A 22,161-nucleotide genomic window follows, 5' to 3' on the forward strand; every position below is an offset into this window, starting at 1 on the left:
CCTTCTTCGCCGGCGCAAATAAACGCAATACTATTGTCATTAGGTACGTGTGTATGTATTATTATATGATACTGTAATAATAAAGGCCCGACGTATAACAGAAATCATTAGGTTTGGTTTCTTCTATGGAAGGTCCCTATCAATAGTGAATTATATCTAAGAAATTATAGATGTAGTACTGTAGTAGTTATTTTATTTTTTATTTTTCATTATTATCCAGCAGCTAGTGCTGATGAAAAGGATACTAAGATACTTCAATACAAATTGTAAATATACTATAATGCATTGTTTTGGTAATTTCAATTTTCAATCAAAATTCAAATAAAACAACATAAACATAAATATATTATAAATTTGTTATCAGGTCTTTGTAAAAAAGTTTATTAGATTAAAATATGCCAAGTCTTGTATTATAAATTTAATATATATATATATGAACATATGCATTTTTTTTCATCAATAAAATAAACTTAATTTTATTAAATTATAATTTTGTCCGACTAAATGATTAGGTAAATTATTCAATTAATTTGGTTGATTAACTAATTTATGTCTTTTAAATAATTTATTTACATTCAACACTCTGATTTATAACACGCAGAACGTGACAAACATTACATTTGAATCTATATAAAATTATTAGTAGATACAACTAAAAATTCATCCTGATATTTATAACTTATGATAAAGTGTTTATTTATTTCTTAATTTTGTCAAAAATCAGAGTCTAAAGATAAGACTAAAAATATGATTATCGCTCGTGGTTTGGACTGTTTAAATGTCATATGGATGATAAAAAGTGATAATCAGCTATAACTGCATGACAGACCAAACCAAAATCACTTGAGATTAATCACTCACTGGCAAATCGCGTTCAGAAATATTAAATGAAATCAGCGCAATTATTAAAAACCGCAACAGCTAGAGCTATTAATAACATTATTATTATACATTTAATATAAATACATATACACGATGTGGTTATTATTATTTAGACTCGTGTCAAAGACAAACGGTGTGAAAAAAATTGTAATTTCTACAACGAGTAGAACTACATACATTTTCGTGAGAAAAATCGTCGAGTGCGATTTATATTCGTATAAGTGACGGCGCTGTATCTGTATAGTATATAAAAAAAAATACTGTCATACTGTATGACGATGGGCACACCTCGTGTTGCGCTGCTGCGTGGTAAAGATATTACCCACGAAGGAGAAAAATTACGGAACATAATATTATACATAAAAATATTATAACTGCATAATATGGCGTATATACATAAATATAAATAATATAATATACACACACTATGACGACGACGGATAGTGTGTGAAAGGACCAAAAAAAAAAAAAAAAAACACACCCCGCGGGACGCCCGATAATTTACACGAAATTACCGAGTAAATACCAGTTCCATGTGATGTCATTATACGAGCACCTAAGCGTGTGTGCAGTGGGCTTTGATTAATTGTTATTAATATTATCGCATTGTCCGTACGATATTGAATATGTGACTTACGCCTTTTTCCCCGCTTCGTTTATCTTTCTTACCGACGTGATTTAAGAAGTGGTCTGTTGTTGTTATTGGTGTACGCACTCAAACGCGTATGCGTATATTAAATAATATTATTATATTTATTGGTAAAAACGCGTATCCATATTAAATGTAACTCGTGTCACCGTAGGTATGTGTGCGGGATATTATAATATTATTATATATTTTATAAATATACGATATACACGAATTCTTCCGTGTATATATGTATTTATATGTACTATACTATGTATGATAATAAAATTATTGTGCGTATCGTAAACTCGAAGATATCGATACGCGTGTCCGAACACGAATATTTGAACGAAATTTACCGCCTTTTTTTGATTGTTGTATAAATTATTGTTATTACATCTCGTGCTATACTCGCCTTGATAATTTTATGTACAATGCAGTCACTCATATTTTATAGGCACTTCTATACGGCCATACTTTAATGCGCGCGATAGATACTATATTATGTTGTATAATATTATGTGTTTCAGCTATAACACGCGCGAAGTCCTATTTTTATTTATAAACACGTACCTATTATATATACGTAGGTGGGTATGTAAGATAAATTATGATAATATTGTATGCGTGCACATATAAATCGTCCATTTAGTTTTCTTTCGACCTTTTTTTCTTTTTTCTTATATACTTATAAAAGTTGAATTCACGCTCGTGTTCGAGTAATTTAAAATTAATTAAAAGCAGTAACGCTCCGTTTGAACGTCAACGGACGGTGCATACTGTTTATATGTAGATAGACGTATAATAGTCACGTTGTTTCTGCTGCACCATACCTGTAACTATATATATATATATTATTTTTAATGTTAGTACCTACATACATCCGTCATAATATATTATTATAGTAAAAATAGCACTCGATTTACCTTATTATATAATTTACTACAACACTGCAACAACTTCGGAATAATATACTTCTGTGAGTCTTGAAATGGACGCTTCAAAATTGTTCTATATTACTTGTATTTACAAATGTGAATCCGTGGATAATTTACACGGGCTTTTGTCTTATAAAAAATCACGCGATATGTTTCTCTCCGTCAACAAAGTTTAATAATATACAAATAAAATATTATAGTCACAGGTGCTATTTATTATATTTTAATAATATACTTAACGTATATACCTATATTATAGGTATTATGTTTCCTGAACATGTTGTATATTGCGTGCTACCAGTTATTATTATGGGTTGTATACTTAAATGAAAGGTTATTCGTTTGACATGAATTTAAAAAATATTTACAAAATCTTGCCCGAAAAAATGTGTGTGGAACAATTATCAATTTGATTTAATCGTTTTCACGAAAACAAAATCTACAATTTATATTTGCGTTTATATATACGGTTTATATATATATATAAAGAGTTTGTGTGAATTATTTGTATGTCAACGGTTTTCTTTATTCAATATTCATTGCAGATACTTGAAACATGTAATAAATAAATAAATAAATATATATTGTATATAATATATATCCATAATATTTATATTTTTTCGTTATAAAAAAACCATTTGACGGATTGTTATTTGGATAGTCTTTCGCGAAATATGCAGTCGGAAATATTTTTCCTTTATTCAATACAATATAAGTCAATAATAAAATATATATATATATAACATATAATATTACACGGGTATACTCCTATTGTTATAGATACCTAATATATATTATATATTGTGTGGCGACAGACGTTATAACTGCGCGTATTTAGTCATCGTCACAAGTTTTTAAATAACTACTGCGCACCAAATGTACGCGCGGGTGCTACATTGTTCGTCTGAAATAATAATGTAATAACACCACGACGGCGGACGATTGGTGCAGTAGCAGTAGTCGCTAAAAAAAACTAACATAATACCTCGTATCATGCACGTGGCAGCGGCGAAAAACGCGTTTTTATAGTTTTTCGTTCGGTCAACCGATTCTACCGCACGCGAGACATATTATATAGTCTCGAGGTACCTATATAATATGTAAAATATTATAACGCGACCTACCTACATAATATTATACATGATTTGAGTGTGTTTTTTTTTATTACCCCGATTGTCGGCAATGACCGTTCTCAGAACGGGAAAAAAATATATAAAATAACCCTTTGAAAAAGTTTCGGAAGATTATAAAAAAACGAAACAAAACGGTGAAAAAATGTGTACATAAAGTTTTTTTTCCTAAACACATAATATTTATATATATTATAGGTACATACGTTTTTTAGACGCGTCGTAAACACGTCCTCGTCCGAAATATTAAACGTACGACCCGTGACCCCCGCGTGTCCTCGCGCTCGGCTTTTCGGCACGACCCGAGTGTGTGTGCTCGCGCGCCCGGACACCCTGCCGTTTCACGAACGTAGAGAGAAGAACGCATTTTTTACGTTATTGTTTCTCTCCTGTCTTGCTCTCTTTCAATCTCCCTATCTCTGTCACTCTCTCTCACTCTCTCTGTAGTACGTTTCGATCTGCCCCCCTTTACCTGTATACATACTCGCACTCTTTTCTCCTTTTGAACCCGACCGACTCGTTGCGTCGGCGGCGGAGAAGATGATGAATCGTTTCGGGGCACCACCCCTTATACACATTGGTATTGTAGGTATACGACTCGCACACACAAACATTATTTTATACATATCACATATTGTATATATATATATATATACACGCGAGTATATATAACCATAACCATAACAGTATATCGATAACCGATATATTACATAGGTAATATATATATATATATATTACCTATACATATGGTATAAGGTATTTTTTTCTGCAACGGTGGTGAGGTATACCTCATATAATATATTAAATATATATATACGTTGAAGTTGATGTGTAATTTATTGGATTTTTTTTTGTATTGTTACCACAGGCGGTATGGCAAAAAGTGCAATGGTTGCGCCCAGGGCATATCGCCCACTGACCTGGTGCGGAAAGCCCGGGACAAAGTTTTTCACCTAAACTGTTTCACGTGCATGATATGTCGGAAACAGCTGTCTACCGGCGAAGAACTTTATGTGCTTGAAGACAACAAATTCATATGCAAGGACGATTACATATCCGGCAAGAACGGGCAAGGTGCGTTATTATATTTTGTTATTTAACCGTAACGTACATTTTAAATCGTATTGGTAATACGTTTGATAATATGTTTTATTCTACGTATATGTTTTATAGTTAGAAAATATAAAACTAAACTATACCAACAAACATAAATACTATAAAGAAAAGAAGAAAGCGTTTAAAACAAATTTCAAGATAAGTCAGGCAATAAAAATATAAATAAGTAAAAATGAAAACTGAAAAAAAAAATCGTGTAAATCGATTAAGACCTATTTCGATATACATTTTTCCAATTCTCTTCCACGCCACTGAAACCCTTCCCCGTTATTTCTGCTTCCAAAGTTTGTTTCCTGTCTGAAAACGGGGGACATAACGTGGTTACCGGTTACTCGACGCGCAAAACTCCCATCGTATAGCTGTATATATATATATATATATATATTCACCTCTATCCCCTACCGATAATATATATATATATATATATACAGACGTACACAAACATGTATACTATATACACCCCCGGCACGCACGACAACCCTTCGCCATGACCCGTTTTGCACGCATAACTAGATTTCCGTTGATGAGTTTCAAATCGAGTTTCCCAACTATGGAAATGAAGTTCCGGCTGCCACCCCCTCTAGTCAACATCCGTCCGAAAACGTAGTATCCTATATATGTATACGCGCAATTCTATACCACACCGCACCGAGTGCGTTCGCGTGCAGCATTTCAATATTTCATAATATACAAAACTGCTCGGTTCGAGGGGAAACATACTAGCTGTAGCAGTGTACGTGAGATTCTTAAAACACGGTCGCGTATTATATGATATATTATATCGTAATACTGTTGGTCTCCACGCGACAAAGCTCGTTTAGCCAATGTTTATTGCATGTGTATGTGTTGTACACGTCAGAAAATTAAAAACTTATTCTATCGCGCGTATTTCGGTTTATACTATCAAGCATATATAATATATACATATCAAATTATAAGGCATGAACCAACGCGCGGCCGTATAAATATTATGAACGTCAACGTACTTGGTACATAAATTATTTCTATAGGTTTACCTGGGAGAGAAAAAATATGCGTTTAACCGCAAAAGTCGCGAGTAATTGGATTTAAATACTATATATATTATCATGCGTATGACTGTACTAACTGTAAACCGGTTGTATGAGTTGAGTGTCAAGGTCTGCTGCGGCGCTAATGATACAAATGAAAATACATAATAGTTGAGCGCGTTGTACTTATACTCTATAGATATACATATATGTATAGTACGTGCAAACCGGTTAAATCGCAGCTATACACTATCCAAAGTATGGGTATAGGCATACTTGCACGCGTACATAACATACAATATATTAATATATAGTCTAGTGAGACGTGGAATCGTTTTTCCGACCCAGACATGAACGTGCCCGGTGCATAGAACATTGCGGAGTTAAAAAAAAACCCGAAGGAAATTAGACGGCGGTTGTACATACGAGGTTTTCACGCGCTAAAAAAAAACCAAGTACTACCTGGTAATAAGTTGAAAAAATATAATGATGGATGTTCCTAGACGTGATCTTAGCCACAGATATTAAGTAGGTATATACAAGTAGTGAAAATGAAAAAAAGTAAAAGTAAAAAAAAAAAAAACAATAATTACCGTCGACTCGAAATAGAATAATAATGAAGTTACAAAATATCGCGGGTTTAAAATAACCGGTTATAAAATATAGATACCTACAATACCTATAATATATGCGGCCGATGGATGGTGTACATAAATATTAAAAACAACCGACTTACCCATATTTAATCCCTCGGAGTTTCATCAAGAGGTGTCGACGTGAAAAAGAAAAACACAGCACTTATTTGTAGAACAAGTGAGACGCATGTTAAACTTTCAACGGCGGCTTTTGTGCGTCTATATTATGACATCGTCCTTAAAAAAAAACAAAAGGAAAACACTACCAAATGCATACCTATACGTCATACATAAAGCGTTGTTTATTAAAAAAAGAAAAAAACATTTTTACACCAAAGCGCACGTAATGGCATTGTGAGTCGAAATATTGGAATTTTCTTCCTTTCACGTTACACGCTACACACACACACACACACACACACATACGCATACGACACACACGCACAATGTACTCGGTGGTACACGGTGAGTTAAATAGGCGCCAGAAATTTCGTTACAGTCTGCGGCAAGTACCTATACATTATATATATATATATATATATATATATATATGTAAAACGCAGTGTAGTAGCGGTATACATAATAATAATAATAATAATACGGTAGTAGAGCATGTGTATGTATAATATGCGTGTACAGGAGAGAAAAATAGAAAGAGAGAGAAATAGACCATCGCGCCCGTACACACGCATTCCCCGCGGGTCATTTTTCCCGTGTCTCCTTCGGGGCCGTCCTCGCACTATCGACAGACTATTATTATACCTATATATATATATATATATTATTTGTGTGTGTGTGTGTGTGACCGCGGTAGCGAACGTACATAATATATAGGCATATACAGTCGCAACCACACACTATATACGTTGATGTATATAGTACCTACAACTATTGTTCCATTGTTGGTCCACGTCGCGCTGCGCACGGGAGGGAGAAAAAAATAAAGAAAATATAATGTCGAAACTATAATAATATACAATATATTATCGTGTGTATACCTCTATATATACACGACCGTCGTCCGTGTCGCGTTCGCTATGTTATATATATATATATTAGGTATCCACCTGTTTGTCGTTACGGATATTTCGTGTTAATTTGAACCAGCGCGGTGTATCGATCGTGTTGTATATATGTCTGGGTCTCACCGAACACGACGCCCGGTCGTATACATTAATACACACGCAGACACACATACATATACTCGCTGTTCTCATGTAATATATATATTATAATAAATATTAACAATACGTAGTCCGAAGTCCGACGGCGGTATGCTAGGACTTGGAAAAAACAATATAATTGGAAGAATACTATCTTATGACATATTAAAGTTTGAGTTCCTTGGCATATTATACGTTAGTAGCTACATACGTCCACCAACCCACTAATCATTTTGAATGTGTTATCGTTAACCATCGACAAATTTAATAATATTATTACAAATAAGTATTTATACAAAATAATATAAAATTAACTAAGTGGGTACTTTTAAATTTTAATACCGCAACACTTAACAACTAGAGCCATTTCTCTTCTCACCTTTTAATATAATACCGTGTAATATGAAAAACTTTTCGCAACATTCCTCATCATATCAAATCATAAATATAAAGACAAGTCCATATGGACATTGAACACCCCCTTCCCTTGAATATTTTTGGTTGTGCAACTGATTTAAGTGATTTAAAGTCTTATTAACTCTATACTTTTAACTAGGAACTTTTGTGTCCTCACCTATCGCCTATCGGTTACCGGAATCATCCCATACGTCATCTCAGGCTTTTCGCTAACTCGTATAATATAATTATAATTATATTAATACAATCGGTCTTTTTTTACAATCTACGCATCACGATGTATTATATTCATACTATATACATTTTACTATGATATTCGTTTGACGTGATTATGGCCTATAGTCTACAGATACGTCCATGTAATAATCGTATTATTTGTATGTAAGACTTCGCAAAACGTCGAGCAGTGTGCCGGCGGCCGCCAAAAATCATCATGGCGTACGGCGGCGGCAGCTTTCTCGGAGGCTGCGATGGCCGCACCGCGAGCGATGTACGCGCGCCACTGTAATATTCACCAGCCAGTCGCCCGTGGGTGGAGAATCCACACGCATACGATATCACATATATACGTATACGGTATACATTAAAATAATATATATACCTACACAATGTTTTGCACGCATGCGCCCTCGACGTCGTGTACAATATTATGCAATGTTGTTCACAATAGGCGTTTTCGCTTAAGTCGATGATGATATAACTGCAGGCAATACTCTGACAACGTTTTCCCTCTGCACACGCATTAAATAACGAATATTTGTTGTAATATAATTATGTATTCGACACCTGCTGTAATAGAATACCTATCTAAAAAGGATGCGACGTTTAGACTTAACAACATATTATAATATACCCTTAAATGCGTCCATTAGTAATCTGTATCGAAATGTACGATTATATAAACCCAACGTCGCAGTAATAGTGCAGTTGTATACGTCTTATACCTATTATTGTGTACAATGTACCTTTACATAGATAAACTTGCGTTATATATATATATATTAAAAGAAACCATTCAAGGAAGTATTTTTTATTTCCATCGTCAAAAGTTCAAAACCCGTTATATCCTTTGACACGAAAAGAGGTCAATCGCATAAAAACTGCAAAATACATTTGTTTTTTTCCTTATTTTTTGTTTCGTTTCTCCGAGCGCGTTCCGTCCCGTTTCGCCGACGATAATGACTATACGGCGACGCCATTTTTATAACGATTTTCTCGCGTCGGGTCCCGCGCGTATAATAGGTACCTACAAATAGTATGTATATTATTATATACTATTTGGCGCGACGGAAAAAGCCACCGCTCGGTCTAAATGAACCGTAGCTATTGCAATGGCGGACGCGCGCGTGTGATTTCCCCGTCGTGGTTTTTTTTTCGTTTTAATTTTCGATGTTCACGCTTCCCCGATTTACCTGCACACCGACACCAATGTAGCGTCATCAACGTCAATAAGTATCGTCCGCTTGGTTGTGCCCACAAGATGATAAACCAAAAAAAAAAAAAAACTCTTCCAATCGAGTCTGGTAGATTACTTTTAAAACGTATATACTTGGATAGAAGCCCGCGCGCGATACGACGACGACGGCTAGTCGTTATACATATACCCAATATAGGTAACCCACCTTATATTTATATTATGTCGACGCTTATAAACGCGCGCGCCTATTGCTTGCTCCGATAGTGATTTATAACCGATTGTCAAACTTTTCCCATACATGTATTCCATCGCCACCGCCGACGGTCGAAAAATCAACAAATGAAAAATGCGTTTTATCACTACACGACGACGTCTAGACACACCACCGCGGACGATAATTAATTATCTCTCGCGTGAGTGAGTGTACGAAATCTTTCGTGGTGCCGCCGTCGATGTATATAAAACTATCGTTTATTCCCGTAACCTCGAAAATTAAACGAAAGTCCTTTATTTTATATGAAATACATTAAACTTAATAATGTGATATGATTGTGTACAACTAAATTCGTGTTTAGACATCGAAAAACGTAGTGCGAGTGATAACTACGGATATCATAAATACCTATATATTTTTCAATACATTACGATGCTCTTATACTATAATACTATATATATACTATTCAGAGTGTACTTCTTCGCGAATCCGATGAATATACCGTTTTTAATTTACAATTTGTAACTCAAAATACAGGTTATACCTACTTGTAACCGCGTGTAATGTATATGTATGGGATAATAATATTATATTATTTATATTCGCACACGAGTATCATGTACGTGAGTATACGTCGGATGAGACGTGATTGGCGACGACGTCGGCGATATGACGTTTAATATTATATAAAATAATAATAATAATAATGATAATGATAATATACGCTCGCGGTGTAACGACGACGGGGACGAGATGACCTCAGCGACGGCGGCGGCCGGTTCTTTTGCGTCTGACGGGCGACGTCGAAATCGCGAAACGCCCCGCGGGCAATACGTCGCCGCCGCCCGCCGATGTTATACACTGCAGCCGACGGCACACAGAGGAGTCGTGCGGCGGCCGCTCTCAGCGGGGGGCCCGTTTGCCTTTTTACCGCGTCGCCGCGGGGGGAAATACGCCGTCGACGCCGCCGACACGACCCTCCGCCGCTCAGCTCTGGGACTGTGTGCACCTCCTTCCAACGCCGCACGACCGATGTCCCTATATATAAGTAATGTACAATAGGTACAAACATTGAAACACGTGATATATTAGAGACACTGTAATATATAATAACAATAATAATAATAATAATAATCATATACGATACGATTATAACGGCCCAAAATATAGTTTATTATTGTTATTTAATATAATAATATAATATTGTATATTGTGTAGTGTCCGTCGCCGAGTTTTCCAGATACCCAAATGTCCCCGAATTATAGTACGCTCTAATGCGTAATATATTATGCACATATTATCATTAAGGCTTTAACAGTCTGCTGCAGTGTCATATTTCAAAGTTTATACTCGCTTACAATTATTGTAGATCGTAGATGAGTGTATATGTCATACGCATTAGGATATAGAATATTGTAGGTATAAAAATGTTATGTATTTAATATTGATATTATTGTATGTATAGGTACACGTGTGTATATAGTGTGGTGTTAATGCGTTATTGTTTTTTTTATTTTTCTATTCTTTATTCACGTGTATATATATTATTTCTCCGACACGCGTTTCGGCCGAGCCGAAGGAATCGTAAATCGGCTTCAGGCTAAAGAGATGATAAAAAAATTACACTACGTGACGTCCGCGGCGTAAATTAGACGACGAGCGGGTAGGAAAGAAAATAAAATAACGTAAAATAAAATAATAACGACGATAAACAATGACATGTCTTCGGGCACGAGTGATTTAGTGGCCGCTTCGTCGTTAGATGTACATGTCTATGTATAGTGTTATTTTTTTTTATATAGGTACCTACTTTTTTTATAATTATTATTCCGTCCGCGGTATACCGAGCCCGAGAGAAGGTGTGAAACAGCGGACGCTCGAGAAGTTTTATGGATATAATACAGCCGCGTACGACCAAAGCGCATTCACACACACACACACACACACACACACACACAGGTGTGCGCCCAGCACGCGCGCCGTTGCTGCTGATACTTAAGAAATCCAATAATGAGACTACGATCTATCTCGTCACGACGTATGTGGCACTAATCAATGCGCGCATGTCGCAGACCGTGGAAAAACCTTAATTTCCACATGAAATCCTCTGTGGTTTTCGATATTCTGATACATGGATATCTATTTGATTTTTATAGCTCTACATTCCATCTTTATAAATGGTGATTGGTGCGATTTCCTCCGTACATAATAATATTATAATACCTTTATACTGCTAATTCAGTGGTAAAATATGATTGTTCTCGACTGTCCACGCCAAATTTAAATTCGGTTGGAACATTTACAAGATAAAAAGCAATACACCAAACGCATGTAATAAGCACGTTAATTATGAGTAAAATATCTATCATAAATTCATAACACATGTAGTATTATTAGAATATTGTATAGTTATTCTAAGCGGTATACGTGGCATATCGTAAATTCGTCAAAGACCGCGTATGCTGCAGTTCGTGTTTTTCTTTTTAAATACTGTATTGAGATATAGTATATATTTATATTTCAAAGACGTGAAGTTCCATTGAAATTAGAAAAAGAAAAAATAAGAGACCATAATAACGGAGTTTGAAAAAAGTTGTAATTCATAAGCGTTATGTGTATTTTTCACACGTTCTCGAGGTTCGAACGAAACAGGCTGGCGGTGGATCGTAAATTTGACGTTCCGATGGCTCGAAACAAATCTGACGTCTGTTCGGGACACGGTGATAATGTCATTATATTTCATATATATGTATACATTTATATATTATGTGTGCGTGTATAAGTGCGTACGGGAGCGTTTCAAGGGGACCGACAGAGAAGTTAAGAAAAAATAATAATAATAAAATAAAAAATTATGAATATCGTACATATGTATAATAATATGTATACATATATATATTTTATAAAAAAAAAAAAATCATAAAAGAACCGAACACCTAAGACGGGTCGTAAAAATTGACAGGTATTCTGGTGGTTTTCTGGTCACTTTTTTTCTACGTCCCTCGAGCATAAATTATGTAAAAAATTCGTGTTATATGTAAATATGAGCGCCTGCGATCGTTTTGACGGCCCAAAGACTCCGGTCGGTCTGGGTTGATCATAAAAAAAATCCTTCAAAACTATATTTATATACATAATATCCTTTATACTGAACTGTGACTTGGGCGTATAATACTATACATAACGCCGAAAACCTACTCGGTTATTATACGGCAGCTTGTAAAATAACCCGAAAAGACAGTAATGACCCAGCTCCCAGTATCTTACACATTTATTATTGTATATACTATATATTCGTTTTTTTATTTTACGATTGTTACATTATATTATTTTTTTACCTAGCTAATTTACCGTACAAAAACTTCCGAAAGAAACGATTTTATGCGGTTCAGGTATATATATATAAATGTGTACACACGTGTACCTTTACCTATATATGCGTGCAATGCAACAAAAAGACCGTAACTTTTTATTAATTTCTATGTCACTTATTACGACATACCAAAGCCAACTTTTGGCGATAAAAATCCGAGTTCATTTTGGCGCGATTCTAATTACCTCCCGTATGCATAGTTTTTGAAATAAAATAAAACGATATAAGAATAGGTACAAACGAAAAGTGCTCGTAGTATAGGATAAACTAGTAGCCTGTTTTCGATTTTTAGTTACAATTTGTGTATACATGACAAATTTACAACTAGTAATATCTATATATCTCGGCTTAAAGCTCACGAATCACGCGCTTATGTATTTATAGTTTATACGCCTGTACACGTATAGGATTGCAAATTAAGACTAGATCACTGCCCGAAATAACCTTTACATATTACATATATATTTGTATTTAAAATATCTGTATTTCGACGTAGCACGCGTGTGGACCATAAAGCCTTTTGCGTGACATGCGTACATAATATATGTATATATATATATATATACACAATAATATAATATCATATTATACTACCATTGAGAGGGACTAAAGCAAAAAGCGCCAAACAGGCGATTGAATTCGTGATGGGATTTTTGTCATCGATACACCCCCAAAACACTCGGCGGCGAATATCCTTCTCCTTCTCCTCCTATCTGTCGACCACATTGTTTGTACAGGATACTAACCACTACCAGCAGTATTAGTGTGTGTATATATATATATATATATGTGCGTATGTTTGTATACTGAGTATTTGTATACGTGTTTTTATACGTATATATATATATATATATGTGTGTGTGTATTATTATATCTCTGGAACGGTGAGCCGACAATATGCACGCGCATTCCTATCATCCCCGTCGACAGACGCGGGTTTAATACTCCCGAGCGTGGCAGTGCAGCATCAGCGTGTTCCTAGGGCGCGCGTGCAGTACACCCCGCGGGCGCGAATGGGTAATCGAGTTTGATTCCTGAACAAATATTGTCGTAAGCCCTTCTCCACGCGCACCCGTTCTTCCCGTTTCCATCGTGTCGTCCTTCTCCTGCCCACGAAGTCCCGAATCTATTCCACCCCAACCCCACCACTATCTACTCCTCATCCATAACCAATCGCACCACAGTCAACCCAAAGGGAAATATATTATATACCCAGAACGCGCTGCCAGTGCTGCACCCTCCGAGGGATGTGTATACATATTATATATACATATGCACCGTGTGTATACAATGGTGTTGTTGTGTGTGTGTATATTATTCGCCAAGCTCTGACGCCTCCGCCTCTGGATATTTATACGTGTTTGTTCAAAACGTCTGCCAATTATGTATATTATATTTTTTAACAAAACGTGCGCCGACCCGTGTTTTTCTTACCCCATTTTTTTTGTTTTCTTTTTTTCTCTACGCCGCCCCTATGTGTCTATTTGTGGTATTTTATATACTGTTTCGCTCTCACGCGTCACACACACGTGATCCGTATAAGCATAATAATATATATGTGCTTATCTAACCCCTCCTCTTATTATGTAGACCACCGACGTTCAACTCATAATCTGTTTGTAGTTATTCAATACAATAAAATACAGAATATTAAATAAACGCACGTTTTACAAACATATAATATGCTTGTTTACATGTGACGATAGTTTTCTAACAGTTTTCTACGTTTATTTTTCAGGTATCGACTCGTTGACGTACTCGGGATCAGAGGACGAAGATGATGACGAGACCACCTCGAACAGCATATCGTCTACCAAACACCATCTCATCACGGGACTCCACGGAGTAGGCGGCCCGGGTTCGATATTACCACCGACCACGCCAGAAGCCAACAATAATTCGCTGTCGGCCGGTGACTTGCAAGCACCTCACTCGGGATTGGACCTCAAGGAGGATTCCGAGGACCAAGGTTAGAACCCATTTACAACTAAATAAATTTTAGTATATTTTTTTATCAAAACTGGGACAAGGACTGCGGAAATATTACTTCTACATTGCACTTGACTCAGAGTTATTGCAAGTTCGAACAATAATATATATATTTTCGTATTTTTTTGATAAAGGTTCTTTGGATGGCGACCCAGAGACAAGGGACAGTCAAACAGAGAACAAATCACCTGACGACGGGAACTCCGGATCCAAGAGACGAGGTCCCAGAACTACCATCAAGGCCAAACAACTAGAAATACTTAAAACGGCCTTTTCGCAAACGCCCAAACCTACCAGGCACATCCGCGAACAATTAGCCAAAGAGACAAGCCTGCCTATGAGAGTCATACAGGTAGATACTTTATAGTTTTTAAAATATGTAGAGCATATTATGTTTAATAGGTATAATAAAAAATAATACCAACCAGTCCGTTGCTTCGAGTACAATGTATAGTATAATTTGTTGTACATTTTTATATGGTAAATAAAATTATATATATATATATATGTATATATATGTAAAAACACGTGCTTTTTCGGCACACACGCCGCGATAATGAATTGAAAACGACTGTGCGCGTCAAAGATTTATATTATTACACACGACGGTATACCGTATGGATACGGTATGGTACGGACGGACGAAAGTCGTAAATTCACTTCTCTAAATTAACTGTCACTATACGCACACAACGCCCGTGCAGTGTGACTGCAGCGATTCATATTATATTATTTTATATTATATACATATGTATTTGTTTCGGGATGGTGTCGATAAAAATATTATATATTTTCTCTGAAAGACAATAATAATTTACCAAGTGCATCATCACGCGTTTCGAATATTTTCCATCGTCCGGTGCATATTATGTAAGTTTAACATTTATTACATACACGTGCTATATAGGTATACCACAGCAGCAGAAATTATAGTAATAATAATAATAATAATAAATATATGTTACGGGTTAACGCATGCGAGACGCGCCGCCGCCAACGCCGACGCCTGCATTATAGCAATAATGACAAGCGCCAGACTTTTGACACGTCGACGCCGACGGTAATGGACTTTGATGACATTTTGATAAACCGAGTAAAACGACACTCGTTCCGACGCGTTTACCCGAACGTTTACTCTACCGCGATCCGTTGGATGTACAAACGCGCTGGGTCTCCTCTATAATATTATATTATTATTTATATAGGTACAACACTCTAGATTAACACGTATAGTCGGCGGCAATGCGTTCCGCGTCAGATCCCTCGTCAAAATACCGTGCGATTTTAATTATTTTTCGTCTTTATACGGTCTATACTAATTTTTTTTCTTTATTTTTTTCCCTCCTCCTCCGACTGTTGCTTTGTTTATGATTCTCACGTTTGCCCCGGTCGGAAGGCTAACGACTTTATTTATATAAATATAAATATATAATATGCACATGATATTATAAGTATATGTATTTTTTCCTCATAATATATACTCGCGCACCGCCAGTACGAATTATGAACAGAATAACAAATTATACAGTAGATATAAATAATAAATACATATATAAACATAGATATACGCATTGGTACGCAATGCTGTACAAAACGCGAAATAACCTTATGGAAATTCGAATAATTTTTCGTACCACACACAATTTAGTTTTTTTTTCGTTCTGCGATACGCCATACAAAATGCCGACACTCACGCGATTCATGTATACGGCGATGATAATAATGTTAATTCAATGATTGATAATTCATAAAGGAATTGCATAAAATACTATAATAATGTATTATAAAATACGCACAAACGGACGTATCAAAGTATTTCTAAAATTATGTAAGTTTGATTTTTGAATACGATTATTATTTATATATATAATACAAGTACATCATAGATAACCACAATACCAAGAATCGAGTAAAAAATATCTTTGACTACGTTTTAATTATAAATCGTATTATAAATAAAATATAATACATTTTTATTCACTTATGTTTGCAGCATGCAGGAATTTCTGCTTGCAATTGTCCAACGTTGGTTTGCGCGAGTTGCAAAAATTGTACGTTTTAATCGTTTTCTTGTCGTGTAGTTTTACAGTTGTTATATTTACTATGTTATTTTATGTAAACCTATAATATATTATATATCATACGATTTTGCGTGTGGCATGACGTTTATCGTGTGGTTTTTCTGTGCCCTGTGGTCAACAATGCGTGTTTTCGTCTTTACGAGCTGCGGTCATTATCGCGCGTGTGCTTGTGCATATAAGAAAACGACGACGTGTGTACTTGATTGTTTTTTTCTTTTTGTCTCTCCGTCGGTTTAACCGCAGCCAGGGAGGTCCAGTAGTGAGTGACGGCGGTTTCCCGACTCTGGACCAGGGTTGTGGTTGGTTTACAAAAAAAAAAACCCAAAGTCTTAGTGAGGTCACACACAACGTGCGCGCGCTTTTATTTTATTTTTTCCACTAGTCTTTACGATTGGCCATCAATCAATGTTTAACGTTCCTTTCCCCGCTTGGTAACCAAAAGAAAATCATTAAAAATACATTAGGTAAAAATTGAGTCTTCTGTTTTTTATTTTTATTTCTCTCTCGCTATAGTGTATCGAAAAACAGTATATCTAATGACGAACGTTATCGATCGCAAAAGAATTCACATTGCTGTTAATTGATTGATTATTTATATTACCTAAATTATTTTTGACGAAAACTAGCGCAAACGCGCAACAAAATAATTTTATTGATTTAATTTTTATAAAAATAGTAACGTAACTTTTTGTTTTATGGTATATCAAAAACATGACTTATATAATTTATGTATATGTACAATCTATACGTATGATATTGTAAATAGGTAAGGTATACAGGCGATTTGATATTGTTTATTATAATGTAATGCGCACGGCGTGAATAATAAATTATACACAAACATTATTTATTATTATTTATCAAATATTACGAATTATGAGAGTCAAATAGTGTTCGATAGAAAAAATTACCACTGTGGAAAAAAAGTGTGTATAGAAACCGGTTTTCAATAAATTTGTTATTTCTTTTCACATTGAAGCACTGCTACATCATTGTAAAGTTGGCATTGTTTAATAGCACATGATTATCCATTTAAAATAATAGCGAAATTTCATAAATAAACATATTATATAATATATATTTGCGGCGGCTGTGGCAGTTGTTTAGATCGTGTAAACGATTATCGATGATCGATATCATAGTTTACATAATATTTACGTTTTTTATCGTTTCCGTAGGTGTGGTTCCAGAACAAAAGGAGCAAGGAGCGGCGGTTGAAACAGCTGACGTCTATGGGCCGAGGGCCGTTTTACGGTGGTGCGCGGAAAATGCGCGGTTTCCCGTTAAACATGAGCCCTGGTTCGCTGGATGACCAGCAACCCGGTTTCCCGTACTTCGCTGGCTCGGCCGAGGTCAAGTTTGAGTTTGGTTACGGGCCCGGATCGTTCCATCCAGACTTCTTCGGCCATCACGGCGGTCCGCATGCCGGCGCCGGACCCGGAGGACCCTTCGGACACCCAGGTAAGCATTTCCTATATACATATGGCAAACAACGTAATGAAAATGACATAACACAAATACAACACATATATAGAATATAATATAATATAGGTACTAAACACTTATAATTATGGTAGGTATATACCGCGTCTTAAACGATTTAACCAAATGTATCAAGTACAAAATATCATGATAGAAAGTGTCTTATATATACTGGTTTTATTTTCGTAACTAAAGTAATAATAGGTATATCCGATTACAAAATTTTCAATTTAATAGCGATTTTTTCAATGACCAATTATTGCGCATTGTATACTGCAGCTACTGTATTTTTTAATTAATTATGCAGAAATAGTTAGCTTTAAATTTTTCAAATCGTTCTTGTTTTTTTTGCCTGGTTTTCGATTATAGTTATAAGATAGTATTTTCGGTACCTATAACAAGTAGGTACTTATATTATATATTTTTATAAATTTAAATTAATAAAACAATAACATTGAATTTACTATTTAATTTAATTTTAAATTTATAACATTTAATTCTCATGCTAATATATAATATTTATTTATTTAATTATTTAAAATAAAGCTCAATAAAGGACTAAGATAATACTAAACGGTAAAAATAATTAATTAATTTCAACTAAATAATACAACACGGTTTAAGAATTGACAACAATAAAATAAAAAAATAAATAAATATGAATCAATAATATTAATTTATAGTATTTATGTATGTAATAAATTTAAAAGAAGCTTAGATTGTCATTCAACAGAAACATCGTATGGAAAATAGAGCAAGTGGTTCTTACTATAAATAGTGTTGTAAAATGGAACAGTAAAAGCTAATCGAATGAGAAGGAAATTTAAAATTTTATTAGGAAAAGAAAGAGGGAGCATTATCGATACGTCCATTAATTAACTAAAAACACCAAATTGACTTTCGCAATTCTGTTTGCTTGATAAGTCAGTCCAAAACTTTTCATGACTGGACTGGAAAAATATTCTAAAAGAGACCATATAAAAGAGCTGTATATGGTTTTAAGAGAACCTGATAGATAGAATTCTTTTGAATTATACTGACATTGTATAATACACAGAGAGATTTTCTAGGCATTTAATTTTTAAGTAACTGCCAACACTCGGTTGAACTTAAAATAGATGAGAATGACAAATTATTTAATTATATATGGTTATTAGAGAGGGCTTTGACGAAAAATTAAATTACATTTGGTAGAAATGTCGCATTCTATAAAGCAAGGATTCACGGTATAAAAATACTTCCGAAACCACTTTTTAATTAATTTCTAAAATATTAAATGTATAAAAAAATATGGACGACGATATTTAATGAGCAACGCATACTTCACTAATACTATTTCTGAAAAAAAAAATGACAAATGGTCAAATATTATTATTATATCTTCGAAACCGATGATGGTCGAATATACATGTCTAATAATTACGCCTTTACCCGCCCGTAAAACCACAATCATGCAAAAATAACGCTATTTAGACAAACGGCATAATATTATATTAGTATAATAATATTATAGCCGTTTTGAGCACGGATGATGATGTATAATATAGGGAACAAAAACAAACTTCTATTAAACACAACGACGTGACGACCTTTTTGCGAGGATAACGACTAACGATGTTGTTGTTAAAATGTTAACGTTGGACACGTTTTAAATATTATATTATATATAGATTATACGCACCCATATGATCGAAAGGCGTTATTATATAACTTTGTTGGCATTTGTAGGCATGTTCATTAACCACTCCTTTCTTATTGGTTTTTTTGTAGGTGGCATGGATTCCAATCCGATGTCTGGAATGGGGCCTGATTATCCGGGAATGGGTCAAGACGCTCCGCCCGGCTTCATTGCGCAGCAGCAACAGGCAAACGACCAGCAGCTTGTGTCACAAAGGCCGGGCAGTCCGTCAGAATTCATGGGCTCCCAAGGCAAGTAAATTTACAAATAATATTATTAATTCATTCATCGTTTTTTTTCGTCAGACAAAACGTTCTGTAAACACGTTTCGTTGTACAAATGTGCACATGCACTATTCTCTTGTGATGTTAGTGGGTTTTTGACTGTCGTCAAATTGTCAAATTACACGTGTACAATATAATTATAATTGTTATTGTTTTTAAAAACAAGTAGCTATAAATGATTCATATTTATAAATAATGTGTATTATAGTGGTAGATGACACGCATTTCTTAATATATATTATATTATCTCTAATAGGCACAACATTAAAATGAATTGAAAACGTTTAGGCACCTACGTATATAATTTATATATATATATACATATGGCATTTATAATGTATATAATACATTCTTAGAATATATGTATATACATTTTAAAATCTATATTGCTGTAAAATATGGATTTTATTATCGTACAGTAATATTTATCTCCAAATATTATACACGTAAAATTATACAATAGTCGTATAAACGTTTTATGACTGTCAAAGCATATTATTAGAATAATAATATTGTGCCGGACACATTACAAAGCAAAGAAAAATTGTTTATGAAGCTTATATTATATAACTGGTATAGAATAAAAATAAGCGTTTGTTAAAAATATTTCATATATATTACATTATTGTCTCTTATTCATATATAATATGTATACCGCATGCAGACTCCGTAAAAAATCGATCGAACAAACAAAACAAGTTAAACTTCTCTATATACAAGAATATCGAGTATTTATTGTCTGTGTGTTCATATACACGGCGGACTTGCCAATTATAAGGTATAAATTGATGAAATCCGTTATTGTAATGTATCTACTCGGATATTCTGAAAAGGAGTGTTGAGAATATACATTGTGAATGTTTACATAATGTATACCTATAGGATAGGTCCTATACACGTCATATATAATTTTTTTTATTATCATTAAATCGTTGTGCGAGCAAAAATTTATATATCATTTATGTATAATCTGTGAATTTGTTTTTTTACAGGTGGTAGTAGCAGTGGGTTTTCGGACGGGCCAAACTTACAGAACGAAGGCATCGTATGGTGAAATAATGTATTCGCATACATCGATCGCAACCGTCTCCGCAGATTTATGCCCTAACACTTACAGTATAACATAAGAATATTGTTCAATCGAACGGAGGTAAAATTATTAGAACCGTGCCATAATGTTATTAATATTATTATTATTATTATTATTATAAATCACTATATTATATTATTATAGCGCAAAACATCTTTACGCAAAATAACTATAAATACTAAAAATTAAAAAAATATATTAAAACTGCGCACACAATACGCGTTATTATATTTTTTGAAAATAAAATGTTATTATGTATGAAATAGAGAATATTTATAATTTGTGTAACGGATTTAAAATATACATAAACGTTTATAATTATTTCGTGCATCATTAAAATATGTGTATATACATAACGCGAGTGTAGGCAAATAAAACGCAGTATTTGTAGGCTAGAGTAAATTGATATTGTAAAAAATTTTGCTTTTTCGATGTACATAAAGTATATGTAAAAAAAAATCCTGAATTGGGCAAAGTTTTTTTTCCTCGAATAACACTAAATACATCCGTCGTAATTCGGTCATGGAAATCAGCGGTCATGAGTTATTTTGATTAAAGCTAATAAAATGTAAACGGCTAGATGTATCCTAGAGTATAAATATACGATTGTATAAGTATATTTGTACGATATAAA

At 34.4% G+C, this 22,161-nt stretch overlaps 1 protein-coding gene across 1 annotated transcript in view; it reads left to right on the forward strand.

Moving 5' to 3' along the window:
* LOC113560279 (LIM/homeobox protein Lhx5-like) overlaps nt 1-21,694 on the forward strand; it is a 37,443-nt gene extending 15,749 nt beyond the window's left edge. The window contains exons 3-8 of the mRNA XM_026966047.1: nt 4,447-4,652; nt 14,662-14,892; nt 15,047-15,264; nt 18,172-18,454; nt 20,246-20,404; nt 21,430-21,694. Of these exons, the coding sequence (XP_026821848.1) occupies nt 4,447-4,652; nt 14,662-14,892; nt 15,047-15,264; nt 18,172-18,454; nt 20,246-20,404; nt 21,430-21,491 (1,159 nt within the window). The 3' untranslated portion in view covers nt 21,492-21,694. The remainder of the gene's footprint in view (nt 1-4,446; nt 4,653-14,661; nt 14,893-15,046; nt 15,265-18,171; nt 18,455-20,245; nt 20,405-21,429) is intronic.
* The last annotated feature ends 467 nt before the right edge of the window (nt 21,695-22,161 follow it).

The sequence above is a fragment of the Rhopalosiphum maidis genome, chromosome 1, assembly GCF_003676215.2.
Source record: "Rhopalosiphum maidis isolate BTI-1 chromosome 1, ASM367621v3, whole genome shotgun sequence".
Taxonomy (NCBI): Eukaryota; Metazoa; Arthropoda; class Insecta; order Hemiptera; family Aphididae; genus Rhopalosiphum; species Rhopalosiphum maidis.